The 18,124-nt window shown below is 51.1% G+C and overlaps 2 protein-coding genes and 1 long non-coding RNA gene across 6 annotated transcripts in view; 1 reads left to right on the top strand and 2 right to left on the bottom strand.

Annotated features, from left to right (window-relative positions):
- LOC101286953 (uncharacterized) overlaps window positions 1–6,954 on the bottom strand; it is a 16,462-nt gene extending 9,508 nt beyond the window's left edge. For 2 of the 4 annotated variants that reach the window (XR_007474075.1, XR_007474074.1), the window contains exon 1: window positions 6,442–6,954. Coding sequence is in view for 2 of the 4 variants with exons in the window: in XM_049702802.1 (XP_049558759.1) it covers window positions 1,452–1,521; window positions 6,442–6,548; window positions 6,844–6,903 (237 nt within the window). In the remaining 2 variants the exon portion in view is untranslated. Of the gene's footprint in view, window positions 1–1,339; window positions 1,522–5,347; window positions 5,831–6,441 lie in introns of those variants that run through there. The other 2 variants (XM_049702802.1, XM_049702801.1) reach the window with 2 other exon arrangements.
- On the top strand, window positions 6,693–17,770 carry LOC117199103 (uncharacterized). Its single transcript, XR_004480290.2, has 3 exons — window positions 6,693–6,831; window positions 15,108–15,249; window positions 16,736–17,770. It is a non-coding gene; the product is annotated as an uncharacterized LOC117199103 (long non-coding RNA).
- LOC101286687 (metallothionein-2) lies at window positions 11,381–12,320 on the bottom strand. The gene is made up of 3 exons (XM_004286376.4): window positions 12,162–12,320; window positions 11,801–11,866; window positions 11,381–11,584 (listed from the first exon to the last, which is right to left on the bottom strand). Exons 1-3 carry the CDS (start codon window positions 12,187–12,189, stop codon window positions 11,493–11,495), a joined length of 186 nt encoding a protein of 61 aa, XP_004286424.1. The 5' UTR covers window positions 12,190–12,320; the 3' UTR covers window positions 11,381–11,492.
- Window positions 17,771–18,124: the final 354 nt, after the last annotated feature.

Here is an 18,124-nt window from a genome sequence, read left to right as displayed (position 1 = left end):
TCCTTTGACGTGTTTTCTTCGCGATCCGTTTTACTGACCAGGGTGAAAACTGTGGCAGAAAATACAAAGAGGTCTTTCCAGGGTGTTTTAGACGCAAGCCCCGTGCAGAAGTCACACGAGAGGGGTGTGGGATTCCATCCCCTGTGGGTACTTTTCTAGGCTCTCATCACCGAGCGCTGAGTTTGGCAGGGGCCCCCAGAGAAGGAAAATGAGAAATGGGCAAGTTTCTCTGCAATCCGTACTCCTAAGGGGAATAGAGGGAGTGTGTCCTCTGTGTGTCCAATGCCCTATGTCATCTGGCGAGGGTATCCTTTGGAGCTGAGAAACGGAAGCTCAAATGAACCTAAGCGGCTAAGACGCTTAGTGTGTGTGTTTTGGGGGTGTGGGGTGTGTGTGGGGGGTACTCTTTGGTCCAGAGCCGAGGTCTCTGCACGTCCAGTCCAGTTCCCCACGCCAGCCCTGATGGGCACGGAGTCTCTTTGTCCAAGACAGACCAAGGAAGACAGAGCCAGAATAAAGTCAACAGCTTTTATTACAAGTCACAGATTTCATAGAAAAAGGAATGTAGCGTCAGGTCCGGTTGTACGAAAAACGGTAAAATGCAGGTTTGTCCTGGTTGCTCTGTGGACACCCGGGGCAGGCTCTCCGCGACATCAGGCACAGCAGCTGCACTTGTCCGAGGCCCCTTTGCAGACGCAGCCCTGGCCACACTTGGCGCAGCCCACGGGGCAGCAGGAGCAGCAGCCTGGGGAGGCAAGGGCAGCGTGCGGTCGGACCACGCGTTGTCCGGAACCACCCTTCCCAGCAGCAGGCCTGGCCCCAGCCGCTCTCGGGCCCAGACCCTGAGTTTACGATGGTGTCCTCTGTCCTGAGGTAATTGCTCTCAGACACTAGGTTCAGGTTGCCCGGCCCATCTGTGCCCAGGACAGGGCACAGCGCCTTGGAGAGACAGTGAGCAGGGCCTCTGGGGACAGGAGAAAGCCAGCCCCCAGCACCACCAGTGATGTGAGCCAAGTCCTCAGGATCAAAGTGGAGGCAAAGCCCGCACAGAGCAGCTCCCGCTCGGGATAGGGAAGCTCTGGGCTGCTTCGACAGGAAGGGGCTGTACCAGGTCCGAGAAGCCACGCACGGCCACTGGTTCCTGTCCCGAAAGTGCTTCAGTCCCTGAGAGGATTCGGAAGCGGGACTCAGGAGGCAGGAGGACTAGTTCTAGTGACAGGTCTGAGGTTGTTTGTCGGTGACCCGTCTGGGCCTCAGTCTCCCTGGTCTCTAGTGCGCGCCTGGGTCTCGGTCATGCCGAAGGTGATTCCAGCTCTGACTGTGAATCCCTTCCTGGTGAGGGGGGTGCCGGGAAGTCTGGTCACTGTCCTGCTCCTGCCTGCCTGCTGAGCTCTGGGCCCCCTCCTCGCACTCAGCCCAGACCCCGCATTCCCAGAGAAGGCCCCGCACACTCACTCTTCTTGCAGGAGGTGCATCTGCAGGCTTTGCAGGTGCAGGAGCCAGCGCAGCCGCAGGAGCCGCCTGCCGGGAAGGGAAAGGAGGCCAGCAGTGAGCAGGGACGGGGATGCAGGAGCCACAGCAGACGGTCAGCAATGCCTCCCTGAGCCCTCCTCCTCTGTCAGGACCCAGCCCTGGGAGCTCGTGTCCACTCGGGCGGATAGAGAAGCCCCAGCTCCTCTCTTCTGGTCCAAGGAGAGTAGGTCCCCTCCTGATGGGACTCCACAGGGAAGGTCCCGGGCTCCAGACGCAGCCCAGGCCGACTGGGGCCGGGGGCCGGGGCCCATGGCCTGAACCCCAAAGAGGCAGCGTCCCCTCCTCCCATCAAGTCCTGGCAGCTCCGAGGCCTCCTCCAAACGCTGCGTCCCGGTCTAGGAATCACCTGACCTGCTTAGTGACCTAAAGAAAGACAGTCTTGAGCCTCTTTACTCTCAAAAATAGAGGCTGGAAATCTTTGTCGGTCTAGTGGTTTGGAGTCAGCGCTCTCACTTCCTAATGTCTGGGTTGAATCCCTGGTCAGGGAACTAAGCTCCGACAAGCCGAGTGGTACGGCGAAGAAAAAGAAAAAGAAAAAATAGATTGAAAATATCCTGTCGCTGCCCTGGCTAGGAAGAAAGCACTGGGTGAACCGTGGGCGTCCACTTGTGCTCAAATTCAAAATTCTTCCTCATGTAACCCCAGGGCCACTCTGTCTTGTGCCTGAGAAGCGGGCATCCAAGACCCAGAGCCAGGGGTTCGTTACCAGTGGCGCAGGAACAGTTGGGATCCATTTGGAGGCGACGTGAGGCCGGGGATCGAAAGCAAGCGGGCAAGAGGCACCTGAGCTGGTGGAAGGCGTGTCGTGCCTAGGAGCCTGCTTGCAGTGTTTGTTCCCAGAGGAGGCGGCCCGGGCGCAGAGGTCCCACCCACTCCTTGCACCCTCCCCGCGTCTGCGCCGCCCGCCCGCAGCGCCCGGGGCCGGGCTGTGAGCAACACTTGGGGCCGAGCGCAGGATTCTCCCAGTGCGCATGGGTCCGCTCTGCGCACGGGAGAGCCGAGTTTGGTGCCTGCTCGCGTGTAGGGACTGTTTGCCAGGAAGTACGCGGTGTCCTAGCCTCCCTGTCCGCCCCTCCCGATTTTCCCGAGGGCGGCAGCCACCTTGTTCCCGGATTTTCCAGCAACCCAGTCTCTGCGTCTCGCTGTCTTCCCCACCCCCGGCCCCCGCGCTGTTGTCTTCAGGTTCACCCTTTCCGGAGCCCGTGTGCAACCCTAGTCTCGCGCTCACGTCCCAGGCGTGGCAGGATCCTGGGAGTTGTGTGCAGAGACTGGTGGTGGATGTGACCTTCACCACCAATCCTCCGACTCCCTCTTCCCCCACCATTTCCTGTCGTGGTCCCCACGATGGTCCTTAGGCAGCGTTTCTCTAACGTTTCTCCGAAAGAGCACCACGGCCAACTCAGGCCTCTGCCTCCCATCCTTCCTTCTGTTCTCCACTACTGAATGGATGGATGGGCACATTTGTCCCTATGCTCCTGGCCTGAACTTGCCAGGGGTTTTCCTGATCCTAGCCAGTCCACCCTGCTCCGGGATGGAGGTTCCCAAAGCATGAGATCCCACCCCATGGAAGGGATCATTGTAAGTGATGGGCAGACCTGGCATTAAATAACAAAGCATGAAAAGTGGTTATTTCCCTTTCAGTGTTCAGCAGTGGGGAGAGCACTGAGCAGGCAGTCAGATCCCTCTGCACAGCTCTGTGACCTCTCTGGACTTCAGTCTCCCATCTCTGCCGCCAGAAGCACAGCTAGACTGTCTCAGAGGACCCTTCCAGCTGTGAATAATGATAGGCAGGACTCAGCATTCAGTGACCTCATAATCAGCGACCTTTGGCAAGGAGGTGAGACAGCCTTGCTATAGGTTCAGACCTCTGGATATGATCTGTGTGCCCTTAGGCAGGTTGCTTAAACTGGGTAGCTGGCACAATCATTCCAGCCCCTGCAGGTTCACTCTGTTACTGGTTCATTGTAGATCAAGTGATATGAAGGGTGGGCATTGATTTTGTGTTTCTCCAAATGGTGTGGCAGCATCTTATCCTAGGGGGGCTATTGCAGGGCATCCACACTCCCCCCTGCCAGTGGATCAGTAAATTTGCAATCAAACTTTAACCTCCAGCCTGGAGTAATGCTTGCAAAACCATGAGCCTTTTCCCCAAGAGCTTGTTGGAATTAAACAAGATTCTGTCCCAGTAAAGTCACTGTGAACAGAAGCATCATAATAGACACTGTTTATTAAGCCCTAGTGAGGAGCTAGGCCACTCTCAATACCACATAGGGATATAATCTCCTTTTTATAGGAAATGGAGACTTAGAGAGGTTGAGCGACTCATTTAGGATATGCGGCTGGTAAGTGCCACTGTGGTCTGTGAACCAAGACTGCCTGACACCAGCACCCATGCACCCAGCACAGGCTGGCTCCTGAAATCCCCTCTGCACACAGGACACCTGTGGGTGAGTGTGGGCCTGACACTTGGGCCACGTGACTCCTCGTTCTCTTTGACTTTACATCAAACAGCAAATCCATCCAAAAGTTGTCAGGAGGACTAGCTATGGCCATTATTTACAAGTCACTGAGCGCCTCACTCCTTCCTAATAAATACCACCACAACTTTGTAAATGCAGAATCTGACGCTACCCTGCACAGGCAGACGTGAAGTCCTTCATCTGGAACCAGTTTCCAGGTACTCTGCCTCTTGTTGGGAAATGGCTGGGTATTACCTGCAAATTCCTAGTCAGTTTGCTGGTTTCAAGTAACCAAGGGCTGGATTTTGAAGGTAGAGTTCAGCCTGACCTTAAGGAACTTCCAAAGATTCAGAGCCAACTCACCGCAGGGAGCTCTCAGGGGTAGCAGGTGTCCTGTCACTGGCACTGGGCCAGCCAAGACACATGTTCCCTGTGGGGATGGGGGGGAAGAGCTACTCCAGGTGTGGGTGGTCCACACAGTGGGGTGTTTGAAAGTGTTTTCAGCGTTCAACATACTCCTTTGATGAACACGTGGGTTTTTTTAATAATTGAAGTATAGCTGATTTACAGTATTGCGTTAGTTTCAAGTGAACAAACATGTTTTTACTTTTTAAATTTTTCCTGTATTACTCTGTTCTTCATATATTTATTCAAATTTATTGAATCAAAAATTGGGTTTTGTATCCTTTTAACTTTTTCTTAGTAGTTCACTTAATTTTATTTTACCACAGTTTAGGTTTGTGAAGTTGGAAAATAAAAACCACAGCTAGAAAATTCACACGTCTTTCAGTGCAGGGAGTTTGAGACTTCCGGGTAACTGGAGGTGTGATTCCAACTTCTTTAGAGTCTATCAAGCCTAAAATCTATGAGGAAGTGAAGTTAGCCAGGGAAATCAGAGGATGGGAAATGAGGCATTGAGAAGCCACCAACCCTTGCCATGTCACCAACCCTTGACATGAGAATGGAGGGGACCTTGTATCTGCTCGACACCCTTAGAGCATCTGGTCTAATGCTGTTCCGTGTTACGCAGATGAACCCAGTGAGAGAGTGTGTCTTGTCTTAGGCACTCAGTTTGCTAGGGACTCACATTTTGTTCCAGTACCCAAGTCTCTGCACTTCTCACCCAGTCTCCTACACCAGCCCTGGATGGCACAAAAGCCCTTATTCCCAATGCACAGAAAAGAAAGGCGAGTCGGAATAGTGTCAACAACTTTTATTACCACTTACATATTTCATAGGAAAGGGAATGTAGCAATCAAGTCAGAGCGGTATAAAAACGCAGGTCGGCCCGTGTTCCTCCATTTACACCCGGGGCAGGCTCTCCGTGACATCAGGCACAGCAGCTGCACTTGTCCGAGGCCCCTTTGCAGAGGCAGCCCTGGGCACACTTGGCGCAGCCCACGGGGCAGCAGGAGCAGCAGCCTGGGGAGAGAGGGGCGAAAGCAGATGTCAGCGATGACTTTCCCAGGCTCCTCCTTGCCCACCAGCAGCCCTGCCACAAGCCCTCAGATCCAAAGGACCCCGAGTACAGAAAAACATGCTCTGTTCCAAGACAGTTGGGAGGACCTTGGGGCTTGGCTTCCACTATGAAGTGGCTGCCCTGCCCCAACTAAGCCCAGGACAGGCAGAAAGTCAGAAGCAGCAGTGACAGGTGCCGAAGGGCAAAGGAAGACCAGCCCCCCCGCCAGAGCCATACACTCAGAGCCCGCTCTGGGTTCCCTCCCTCACCGTAGCTGCAGCCCCCAGGTTCCCAGAGAAAGCCCTACACTCACTCTTCTTGCAGGAGGTGCATCTGCAGGCTTTGCAGGTGCAGGAGCCAGCGCAGCCGCAGGAGCCGCCTGCCGGGAAGGGAAAAGCCAGCAGTGAGCAGGGAGGGGGATGCAGGAGGTACAGCAGATGGTCAGTAATCCCTCCCTGCAACCTCTTCCTGGGTGCAGGGCCCAGTGCTAGGGACTCCTGTCCAGCATAGAACAGACAGAAGTCTCACCCCTCCTTCTCTGCCCTTCTATGCAAAGGGCTGTGTACTGTCTTGTATTTACCCCACAGGTATGGTCCCAGGCTCCAGAGCCCATTCAGGATGCCTGGGTCTGGTGGCCAGGACCTTTTGTCTGAGCCCATAACAGGCAATGTCCCCTCGCACCCGGCACAGGGAATGCAGAGGCCTGGACAGAGCACTGCGGCCGACCCAGAAGCCCCCTGACACCTGCATGATGTGGCGCAGAACAGCCCTGAGCCTCAGGCCTCTCGCCTCTGAAATGGAAGCCCCAGTTGGATGGAAACACTCTAATGGGGGATGAAGGCGCTTGTCCAGGGAGAAAGCACGTGCCGGGTTAACTACAGACGCCTACTTCAGCTCAAGCTCAAAATGTTCCTCCCTCCTCCAAACCCAGGGATGCTTCTTGGTATTGGGGAAGGGGCATCCTAAGTTCCAGAGCCAGGGGTTCCTCACCAGTGGGGCAGGAGCAGTTGGGGTCCATTTGGAGGCGAGGTGAGGCCGGGGGTCCAAAGCAAGTGGCGAAGAAGAGGGTCTTGGGCCGGTTGGGAGCGTGTTGGAACCTAGCAGCCGGCGGGTTCAGTTTATGCCCAGAGGAGGCGGCCCGGGCGCAGAGGCCCCGCCCCGCCTTGCACGCGGCGCGCGGATCTGCGCCTGTGCAGCCGGCAGCCCCCGTTCCGGCTGTGCGCAGCCGGGCGGGCCGAGCGCAGGGTTCCGTGAGCAAGGATTGGGTCGGTGTGCAGCGCTGCGGTCGCCCCTTTGGCGCTAGAACTCGCGGAGGGACGGTGTGCTGGGCGGTTCTCGGTTTCCCAGCTTCCCTGCCCGCCCCTTCCCAAATTTCCCAAGGTAGGCAGTCACCTTTGTTCCGGGATCTTCCAGGAACCCAGTCCCCCCTCTCTTTGCCACCCCAGGCCCCATTGCCTTGGTGCTCAAGTTCGTCTTTTCCGGAACCCGTGTGCGCCGCGCCCGGCCCTCCTCCCCCTCCCCCCCGGCCCCCCCCCCCCGGCCCCCGGCATGTGCTCACGGGCGGTGGAAAGAGCCGAGGGAGTTGTGTGCAGCGTCCCAGCTGCGGATGTGACGTTTGCCTCCCAGTACTTTTCCTTTCCCTGTTCCCAGAGGGACTTAGGCCCTATTTTTCTGTCTCAGTTTCAAGGCGGACGCTGGCCTCTGTCTGCTCCATCTTTCCTCCACTCTCTAAGTTTGAAAGGATGTATGGGCACATATGTCTGGATCCTTTGCACAAAACTCTCCAGAGACTCTCCACAGCCTAGCCAGCCCACCTCACTCCAGGGAAGTTGTTCAGAAAGTGGGATGCCCCCAGGGGAGGGGTCATTTTAGGTGATAGGCAGATCTGGCATCTGCATATCAAGAAAAATAATTGTTTCCCTTTCAATATTACTGACCATTAGACAGCATTGTGTGTGTGTCCCACCTGGTTAATTGTTTATCTTTCAACCCTCACAAAGACTCAAAAAGAGGAATACTGTTATTTATGAGCCCATTTGGCTGGTGGGAAAGGTAAGTCACAAGGATGTTAAATAACTTGCCCAGGGTCACAGAGCTGGGAAGTAGTGCCACCGGGTCTGAATCCAGTCAGCTTCCCAAGGGAAGAAGGTCAAAGATAAAGTTTTCCTTTGGCCCAAAGTTTTCTTTTGATGTATCTTCAACATCAGTGTACTGCTTGAAATCTTTTAAACAGAGAGAAGCCTCAAGCTTATCAACTCTCCAGGCCCATATCATGATTTTGTTTTCAAGGACCTAGATTGCCTTTTCCTTCTGCAAGACATCATACTGGTCCAGTACACTGATGATATTATGCTGCTCGGAGCTAGTTGCAAGAAGTAGCAACTACTCTAGGCTTATTGGTTAAGACTCTGTAATGGCTATAAAAAAAAGCCTGTGGAATAGAGAAGATCCCTTAGGGCATCTCTTAGTACTACCCTGCTCTGTGATTAAAGTCAGTGAAAAACTACTATAACAACCCAATCAAGGCAGGACTGATAAAGGCTCAGACCTTTCAAAAATGAAGGTTTGGGTCACCCCAGCATCGTAAAGAACCATGACCAACTGAGATGCTTGCAGGGAGCAAAGGGGATACAGAATAGGTAGTGTAAGAAGATGTTTATAAATGTCAGCTATAACCACATGACCAGTTCCAGAAACAGAAATGACAACTGTAATTGTTAGGAGTACTGCTTCATTATTTTGTTATAAATATGTTTATATATATATGGCAAATATCTTTGTTTTCTTCCCTCTTTTATCCCCTTCTCATATAACATAGAAGGTATTGACTTTACATTGTAGTGTTTACGTGTTGTTAACATCACAGTATTTGTTACGTGATATCAAGTACAAAAGTGACCATCACCCAAGGACTTTGCATCCTCCTCTGGGGATGGTGTTATACATTTTCAGTTGTAGGTATGATAGTTGTGTCATGTTAGGCAGAAGTATGACCTTGTTATTGTCTTTGTTGGGAGATTAAGTGCGGTTTACGAAGTTGTGTGGGTGCTAGTTTGATAAGTGGTGGTCTATAACGGTTAGTTTTATGTACCCACGTGTTTTAGGCTGTCATACCCAATCCTTGGTCACACGCTAGCCTGATGTTGCTGTGAAGGTATTTTTCAGATGTGATTAACATTTAAATCAGTAGACTTTGAGAAAAGCAGATTACCCTTCATAATGTGGAAGCAGATTACCCAGTCAGTGAAGGCCTTAGAGAAAAACTGAGGTCTCTTGAAGAGGAGGGAATTGGGCCTCCAGACGGCCTTTAGACTCAAGATTGCAACCAACATCAACTCCTACTGGAATTTCCAGGCTGCTGGCTAGCCCTATAAACTTCAGTTGTGCCAGCTTCCACAGTTGCATGAGCCAATTTCTTAAATCTCTCACTCTCTTTATCTGTCTCTCTATCTACCTACCTACCTACATCCTGCTGGTTCTGTTTCTCTGGAGAATGCTAATACAAATATATTTTAAAACATATAAGTCATTAAAGGAAAAATGTTAAGTAAAATACTGGTGCAAGTGGTAGCAAAGGGCACAGACTGTTTTGCTCAGGGTTATAAATCCCCAGTGCTGTTCAGTTGATGAGGACAACATAGGACACACAGCTAGGCACACCACCACTGCTTCTGTGTCTAGAGGTAAATAAATACGCTCTATGTTAACAATAATAATAAATGGCTAACATTGTAGCCACTCACCACGTGCCAAGCACCATACTAAATTCTTTACATGAACTAGTTCTTTAATCTTCTGAATCATATGCTTTTATTTTGCCCCTTTAAAAGTGGGGGAGACCGGGCTTCCCTGGTGGCGCAGTGGTTGGGAGTCTGCCTGCCGATGCAGGGGACACGGGTTCGTGCCCCGGTCCGGGAGGATCCCACATGCCGCGGAACGGCTGGACCCGTGAGCCATGGCCGCTGAGCCTGCGCGTCTGGAGCCTGTGCTCCGCGGCGGGAGAGGCCGCAGCAGCGAGAGGCCCGCGTACCGCAAAAAAAAACAAAAACAAAACAAAACAAAAAGTGGAAGAGACTGAGCCACAGAGAGATTATGTCCTGTGGCTGTAAGTGATGCAGGTGAGATTGGCACTCATGCAGGCGGACTGCAGCATCATGCCCTCACCCACGATCTTACACCAGGACTTCATATGACAGATGAGGATGTTGAAAGCTGGCACAGGGGCAGCTCAGGAAGAGCACTGAGCAGGCAGTCTGTATAGTTCTGTGACCTCTCTGGAATTCAGTTTTCCATGTGTCAAGCCAGGAGCACAATCTGTCCATTTCGAGAGGTCCTTCTAACTCTGAATAGTGAGAGGCAGGATTTAGCATTCAGTGACATCATTATCTGCCAGCTGTGGCCAGGGCGTGAGGTCAGCTGTAGTGTGGGTTCAGACCTCTGCCCTCTGAGCTGTGTGACCTTGGGCGGGTTGCTTAACCTCTCTGGAATCAGCACAATCACTCCAGCCCCTGCACATTCACTCTCTCACTGGTTCCTGTGCAGATCAAACGACATGAAGCATGGGAATGGCTTCTGAGTCTGTCCAAATGCTGTGGCAGCATCTTGTCCTGGGGGTCTCTTTGGAGGTCATCCGTACTCCCTTTGGCACCGGATCAGCAAATTTCCAATCCCATCCTTAACCTCCAACCCAGAATAATGCTTCTAAACCAGTGAGCTTTTCCCCAAGAGCTTGTTGGGAGCTAAAAGGATTCTCTCTTCATGAATGTCAGTGTGGACATAATGATCATAACGGCCACTGTTTATTAAGCCAGGACACTATCATTTAATCCCCACATAGAGATATCATCTCTTTTTCACAAATGGGAAAATAGAGACTCAGATGTTGAGTAACATGCCCAGGCCATACCACCTGTGGCAAAACAGGCTGTGAACTGAGACGCCCATGCACTCAGCACAGGCTGGTTTCTGAAACCCCCTCTTCACACAGGGCACCTGTGGGCAAGCATGGTCTTGACCCTTGGGCCACGTGACTTGTCTTTCTCTTTTATTTTACATCCAATAGCCATTCCCTCCACAAACAGCCAGGGGGACTAACTGCTGGCATTAGTTACAAGTCACAGGGCACCTCACTCCTGCCTAATAAACACCACCGTACCCTCCGAACTGCAGAATCTGCCATCACCCAGCATGGGCAGACGTGAAATAGTCCATCTGGAACCAATTCTCAGGCACACACCCTCTTCATGGGAAATGACTGTGTAATTCCCTCCACAGCCCTAGTTATTTTGCGGCTTTCAAGTAGCCCAGGGCTGGATTTTGGAAGGACAGATTGCAACGGTGCTCAATGGACACCTTCGATGAACACGTGTGCGACGTTTTTAAATCTCTGATTTTGTTTGTTTTTCATATATTGACTGAAATTACGTGTGTGGAATCTGAAAACATGGGCTTTGTATTGTTCTGTGGCATTTTTATATATTTTTTTGTTTCTCTTTTTTACCAAGGTTTAGGTCTGCAATGGATGGGAAATGAAATCTGTTCCTTCACCACAGGGATTTTTTAGACACCCCATTTAGATTCAAGCAGGTGAGGGAGTTTTCCACCCCTTTAGTCACTGAAGACTAAAATCCAGCGAGGAACTGCAGTTGAACAGGGAAACCATGGAGAATGAGGATTCTGGATTGAGAAGTTTCTGTGCCACCAACCCTTGACTTGAAAACAGAGGGGACCCTGTATGTGCCCAGTGTCCTTATAGCATCTGGCCTAAGGCTCTTCCATTTTACAAAAGATGAAGCCCAGTGGGCTAATGTGGCTTGAACAAGGCACTGGGTTTGTTAAGGGCTAACATTTTGGTCCAGAAACCAAGTCTGTGTACTGCTACTCCAGTCCCTCACCCCAGCTCTGGTCAAGTTAAGGAAAACAGCCAGAATAAAGCCAACCACTTTTATTATCATTCTTGTATTTTATAGGACAAAAAAAAAAGAGGGATGTAGGTTTGTCCTGGTTGCTCTATTTACACCCGGGGCAGGCTCTCCGCGACATCAGGCACAGCAGCTGCACTTGTCTGAGGTCCCTTTGCAGATGCAGCCCTGGGCACACTTGGCGCAGCCCGGAGGGCAGCAGGAGCAGCAGCCTGGGGAAGGGAAGGAGGCGGCAGAGATGAGCGCTTGGAACAGAGGATTAATAAGGCTTCCGGTCCTCTCCAGTGGAGGCGCCACCGTTCCTAGGGAAGGGGTACCTACTGCCCTATTTAAATTCCCTCCATGGTGTAGAGGGCTGGAGGCGTGAGGGGCGGGCCTGGCGGAGGGGTGGGCGCGTTAGGGGTAGATGTAGAGGAAATTCCACTTACTCTTCTTGCAGGAGGTGCATTTGCAGTCTTTGCATTTGCAGGAGCCGGGACACGCGCAGGATCCGCCTGCAAAGAGAACGGCCGACATAAAAACGGTTCCCGGAGACTCGAACGCGGGCATGGGTGCTAGGAGCCCGAGTTTGAGTCCCAGTTCCACAACCAACTCGTGGGAACCTGGGCAAGCCACGAACTCTGATCTCCTTATCGGTCAAACGGGATCTCCTAGTTTAACTTAGAATAGAGGCGGGTACACCAAAACGCTTTCGAAAGGGGCAATTTGTGCCCGGAAAGTGAGTGACGAGTCAGAAATTGCTTCTCTAGTTTTACAATTGACACCCAATCCCGAACCAGATCTCCTTACCCGCGGTGCAGGAGCAGTTGGGATCCATGGCGAGACGAAGCGGAGGCTGGGGTCCGGAGACTGCGTCACGAAGTATGGCAAGGAAGTCGAGGGGGCGTGCTGGAGCGGAGGGCGCTGTGGGCTGCCTTTATAGCGGGAAGGAGCCGGGGCGAGTGCAAAAGCCCTCCGGGGCGGGCGTCGCCTGCACACGCCCCGCGCTGAGTCACTGGCGGCCCGCGCGGCGCCCCGAGCTGTGCACACGGACCACCCGGCACCAGTTCTCAGTAGCCGCCCTAGGTGCGCCTCGGCGAGGGAGGGCCGGGTGCAGAGCGCGGACCGCGCATGCAGGGCTGTGCTGGGCTGTGCGCGGAGCACCCTGACCCCTGTGTGCGCAGTTCCCGCCACCGCCTTCGCCCTACCCCAGCACGCCCCACCCCAACCCTCCCCACCGCGTCCGGTACCCTGTGCTTGAACCTAAGAGAGTGGGTCTTGCGGATCCTGCTCCGGGGGAAAACCGGTGGGAAGTCAGGACAGATTTAAAAAAAAAACTCTTTGCACCCGTCAGGGCTTAAAAATTGTGTAGCATCATATTAAACCCGTGGGCTGGTTATTGATGACATATGCTGTATATCGAGTGCTTTAGCATGCGATAGGCAAAGTGTAAGCGTGTTATGTGCGAGCTCTCATTTAATCCTCTAACAACCCTGTGAGGTAAGGACTAGTCATCATTCCCATTTTAGAGTATGGAGGCCCAGAGAAGTTAAGTAACTTGCCCGAGGTCGCAGAGCTAGTGAGTGGCAGAGCCTGGTTAGAATCAGTGGGCCCAGCAGATGCTGAAGTCACTCTAAGGGTAGACATCACCCACAGGGGAGAATAAAGATCAAGAAGCCATAAGCCTTGTACCCAGGAAACTCATAGTCATTGGGGCAGCCTCATAGGTGCGTGGGGAAAAGTAATACCAGGGTCATGGCTAGGATGGAGGCAGGGGGAACAGAGGGGAGACCCAGTCCAGCCTGAGAGGAGGTGGGCCAGTCAGGTGGGCCCTTGCCTTGGGCCTGAGGGTGAGAAAGTCTTCGCCAGGCAGGGGAAGAGGAAGGAGTTGCATTCCAGCCCGTGGAAGAAGCAGCCGGGTGGAAAGTTGGCATTCCCATGGAACATTTGGAAGGGAAAACCTCACAAGAACTTTCTTCCCCAGTGGATGCAGAGAAGAGTAGAAGTGCGGTCCAAATTCCTTTCTGGGGAGGTACATCCTGCTTCCCTGCTGGCACATGTCTGGCTGCTGTGAAATGGATCTTAGATCGTTATCCTGGGATTGTCCAGAGTGTGTCATCAGATGAGCAGGTTACTGGAAGGTTGGTGGCAGGTTTAGGGAATGCTGGTTGCTGCAGTAGGGAGTTTAGTGAGGGGGTGGGCGGAGGACAGGCCGTCCTCACAGCATTTACTGTAAAGTCCTGTGGAAATGCCTTCACAGCTCAGCTCAGACGTCACTTTCTCCTGGGAGCCCGTCCTGACCCCTGTGCTAGGTCAGGATGCCTGTGGAATGCACTGGTAAACAGCTTGTCCTTTCCTTCCTGGCACTGCCCATGTCTGTAATACATAGGAAAGTGTGTGATTTTGCGACCTTTGTCCCTCCATAGCTACCTACCACTGAAAACACCAAGAGCGCTCACTGCCCCTGAAATGTGCTTCCAGCCCTCCGCCCAGGGCCAAGTTTACAGTTGGCGCTTAATAAATATTTGTCGAATCAATTAATAGGGGTAAATCCCCTGATGTGTCCTCCCTTCCCAGCCCTGCCTCCCGGCATTAGGGCCGATTACAAAATGAAAGTAAAAAACTTGTTTTTCACCACTCTGGGATCTGTGTGGTCATGTGGTCACTCAGAAACTCCAAGCAGGGCAGGAGAGTTGAACTGTCAGAAGGACTAAATTCTAATGGTCACTCTGCCACTCACTTGCTGAGCGACCTTGGGGCTGTTATGGGCCAGGGCTCCCCTGAGCATCAGTTTACTCATTTGTCAAATGATCAGATTGTACTAGAATTTGAGGGTCACATGCAAACACGCTCTGATGTTAGAGCCAAGGTCTCAGAAATCTCGCTGTGTCTGGCAGCCCCGTGGACTGAGAGCATGGGAGGGCTGCTCTTTGGATGGTGGGCAGATTTTGCTGTTGTTGTTACATACGCACCCACACTGTATGCAAAATTCCTGGTTTCTTATAAACCAGATGGTCCCTTGTCCACTCAGGGGAAACAGTCCAACTCACTGAGGAGACAATAACGCTTATTTTTGCCCTGTAAAGTATTGAATCAAGCCCTGGGTTTGGGCCATCTGTGTTGGCAGTAAAATTTGTTTTCAGGTCTAAGCTGTCTCCCTTAAGTCATTTTGACTCTGAGAGGAGAGGGAGGACCAATCGGCAAAGGTGAAGGGCAGCCCAGGCCCAGGTTTGCTTATCTCTGTACCCATGTAAGCCTTGCGGGACAGAGGTGGAGAGTGAGGCCTTTCTAACGCCTGCAGTCCTCATGTGGTAGGAAGTGAGGAAAATGAAGCCAAGCAGCATAAGATGAGGAAAAACACCCCTCTACAGTGTGGTGTGAGCTATCAGTATGAGGCAATGATGTGGCCCTAGTCTGCATTACTAGAAGTATGCCATCCAGAATGAGGGAGGTGACTTTTCGTCTCTTTTTAACTGCTAATGGGGGTATTTTTAGTTCTGCTGCTGAGTCATCCATTCATCCTTACCCTGTGACAGTACCCTTAGGTTTCCTTTGTAGAACCACTCTTCCCTACTCCTAATCCACGTGGACTAAGGTGGATGGATGGAGTAGGCCCCATTCGTGGGCTCCCAGGAAATTCCATCTTCCTGGACATAGTGATTGGCTCTGATTGAGTCACCTAGCCATGAACCAGAGAGAATCAATGGAACTCCTCCTGGAAATGCTAGGAGAATGACAGATACTCTTTCCATCTAGACTTCAACCTGAAAGCGTGTGAAGCTGAGTTCCTAGAGCCTTTGTCTCCATGAGAAAGAGCCTGAGAATAAATTTATTGTAAAGGAAATGGAGCCTGACAATATCATTGGAGCACCTGGAGCCAGCCAAGCCTGAAGCCACTGTGAGTCCAAAATTTCCTTTTTTGTTTAAATCATTCTGGATAGATTCTTAACTGGCACAGCTGGGCAGACCACCCTGAGGGCTGTGTTCATTATTGGGCTTCAACAGTCCAGAAGACAGTTGATCACAATAGTCCTAAGACTCAAAACCCCATCATGTGAGCAACAACTGAGAGGGGTGGGCAGGCTCAATCTGCAAGAAAACAGTTACCTTCGGATATGTGGACAGTGGTAGCTCCTGTAGCCGTGCAACAAATCACCCAAAACTGCAGTTTAAACAACAACCAGTTTATTGTCGCTCCTGGTTTTGTGGGTCAGGAATTTGAGAAGCACTCATTTGGGTGATTCTTTTGTTTCATGTGTCACTGTCTGAGGTCACTTGGTGGCATTCAGTTGGTGGATGGGCTGGTCTGGAGGATCTGAGACAGTTTCACTCACGTGTCTGGCACCCTAGCAGGCGTGGCTGGATGGCTGAGCTCAGCTGGAACTAAAGACCAGAGCTCCCTCCTGTGGCCTCTTCGGCATGGTGGCCTCAGGGTAATTACATTTGGCACAGGGCGCCAAGGGTGAGAGTCCCAAGAGACAGGAGTGGTAGCTGTGTCTCTTAAGCCCTGGGCCCTGAAACTAGCACAGGTCACTTTCACCACTTTTGATTGGTCAAGAAGCCACAGAGCCTGCCCAGTTTCGAGGGGAAAGGATGAAGACCCCAGGTCTTGATGGAAGGAGTCAACATGTTTGCAATTATCTCTCATCTGCCGTAGTAGTCGTGGGGCGTAATATGGAGCACGTACTAGGCATCAGGCCGTTCTGAGTGTATTTCACTTAGACCTCGGCACAGCCCTACAAGGCAGATGCTGTTAGTATCTCAGTTTTACAGATGAGGCACTGAAGAGCTACATGGCCTGTTCAGGGTCACACAGCTGTAAGTGGCAGTGTGGGGATTTGAACCCAGGACTTTCTGATGCCACAACTACATGTTTATGCCATGCTGAAAAGAAGAGAATAGACTTGTGCTCTGTGGTCCCAAGGGCAGTACCAGGAATAAAGATTCTGCTCTGGGTGGGAAGGGCCTTTCTTGCAATTAGAGCTGGTGACGACTGGAAGGGACTGCCTTGGGAGATAGTTTCCTGTCACCATGGCAATAGGAACAGAGGCTGGTGGATTCTGGCATTAGATGGTGGGATAGAAAGAATAGATATATTTATTGTGAGAAGATCATCAACATTGTGGAGGTGATGAACTAGCCTACCTCTGCAAGATCTCCTTCCAAATCACGACGCCCTGAGCCCCTCTGTCACCACCATCATGCACACGTTCATCAAAGACACCCTTGCCCATACACACACACACACACACACACACACACATACACACACACATACACACATATATAAATTTCTCTTTTAATGTGATTAGCATTATACTATACATATACCTTGGGTTTTCTTCCCCGCTGAATGGTAAGATGCGGTGGTCTTTCCATTGCAGATGTGTTTTTATCAGATGTTCATTATGACCACTTTTATACTTCACTCCTGAAGGATATTTAGCTTGTTTTGAGGCTTCTGCTGATACCAACGATGGGACAGTGAACTTCCTGGTTGAAGGTATGTATGTTTTAAATTTGAGTAACTACTGCTAAAATACCCTCCAAATTTCTCTTCAAGACCCTGCTTTCAATTCTTTTGGGTATATACCCAGGAGTGGAATTGCTGGATCATAAGGTAATTCTACTTTTAATTTTTGGAGGAATCACCATTTTACATTTCCTCCAATAGTGCACAAAGGTTCCAATTTCTCCACATCCTTGCCAACACTTATTTGTTTTTTTGTTATTTTTGTCTTCCTGATACTGGTCATCTGCTACGGTCTGAATATTTGTGTCCTTTGGGGCCGTTGAGAGGTGCTTAGGTCATGAGGGTAGAGCTCTCATGAATGGGATTAGTGCTTTTATAAAAGAAACCCCACAGAGCCCCTAGTCCTTTCCACCATGTGAGGATGCAATGAGAAGTCTCTGACCCAGAAAAGGGGCTTCACCCAACCATGCTGGCACCCTAAACTCAGACATCTAGTCTCTCAAACTGTGAGAAATAAATTTCTGTTGTTTATAAGCTGCCCAATCTCTGGTATTTTTTTACAGCAGCCCAAAGGGACAGACACTATCCTAATGGGTGTGAGGTAATTTAGCTTTGTTTTGATGCTTTTTGTAACACAAGGCAAGCCAGAAACAAACAGAGAAGACAAGCATGGTTAGATTTAAGAGCCTAGACTTTAGTCAGACAGCCTGGGTTCAAATCCTGGCTCTACCACATTCTAGCTTTGTTGCCTGTTAAGCACAAGACAGCAGGCTCAAAATGGAGTTGCTTATGCTAAGCCCCATGTCACCAGGGACTTCGGCCCGCCCAGAAATCATTAACCAATCAGGAATCACCTGATCAGCACTAGTTAGGTAATCTGCCTGAGAGGCCCCTGCCAGCCCTTGAAGGAAAGTAACTGCAATAACCAACCTGCTTTTTTGCCTGTTATGACTTCCTTGTTCCCTTCTAGCTATAAAAGTCTTTCATTCTGTGCAGCTCCTCTGAGTTCCTTTCTATCTGCTCCATCGGATGCTGCCCAATTTGAATAGATATTTGCTCAAATCAACTCTTAAAACATTGTAATATGCCTCAGTTTATCTTTCAGTAGACTGCATGCAGATTACCCTAAGCCCTATTGCCCCATCTGTAAAATGGGTTTACTAATCATACCATTCTTCTAGAGTTGTAAGGATCACGTAAGATAATGTACTTAAGAGAACTTTGTACAAGATAATCTCACATTTATCAACCTTTTTGGCGTCTTAGTTAAAAGAGGTATCTCTACCCCAAAGTAATAAGC

Source organism: Orcinus orca, chromosome 20 (genome assembly GCF_937001465.1).
Source record: "Orcinus orca chromosome 20, mOrcOrc1.1, whole genome shotgun sequence".
Taxonomy (NCBI): domain Eukaryota; kingdom Metazoa; phylum Chordata; class Mammalia; order Artiodactyla; family Delphinidae; genus Orcinus; species Orcinus orca.
This window is presented reverse-complemented; position numbering and strand designations above follow the sequence as displayed.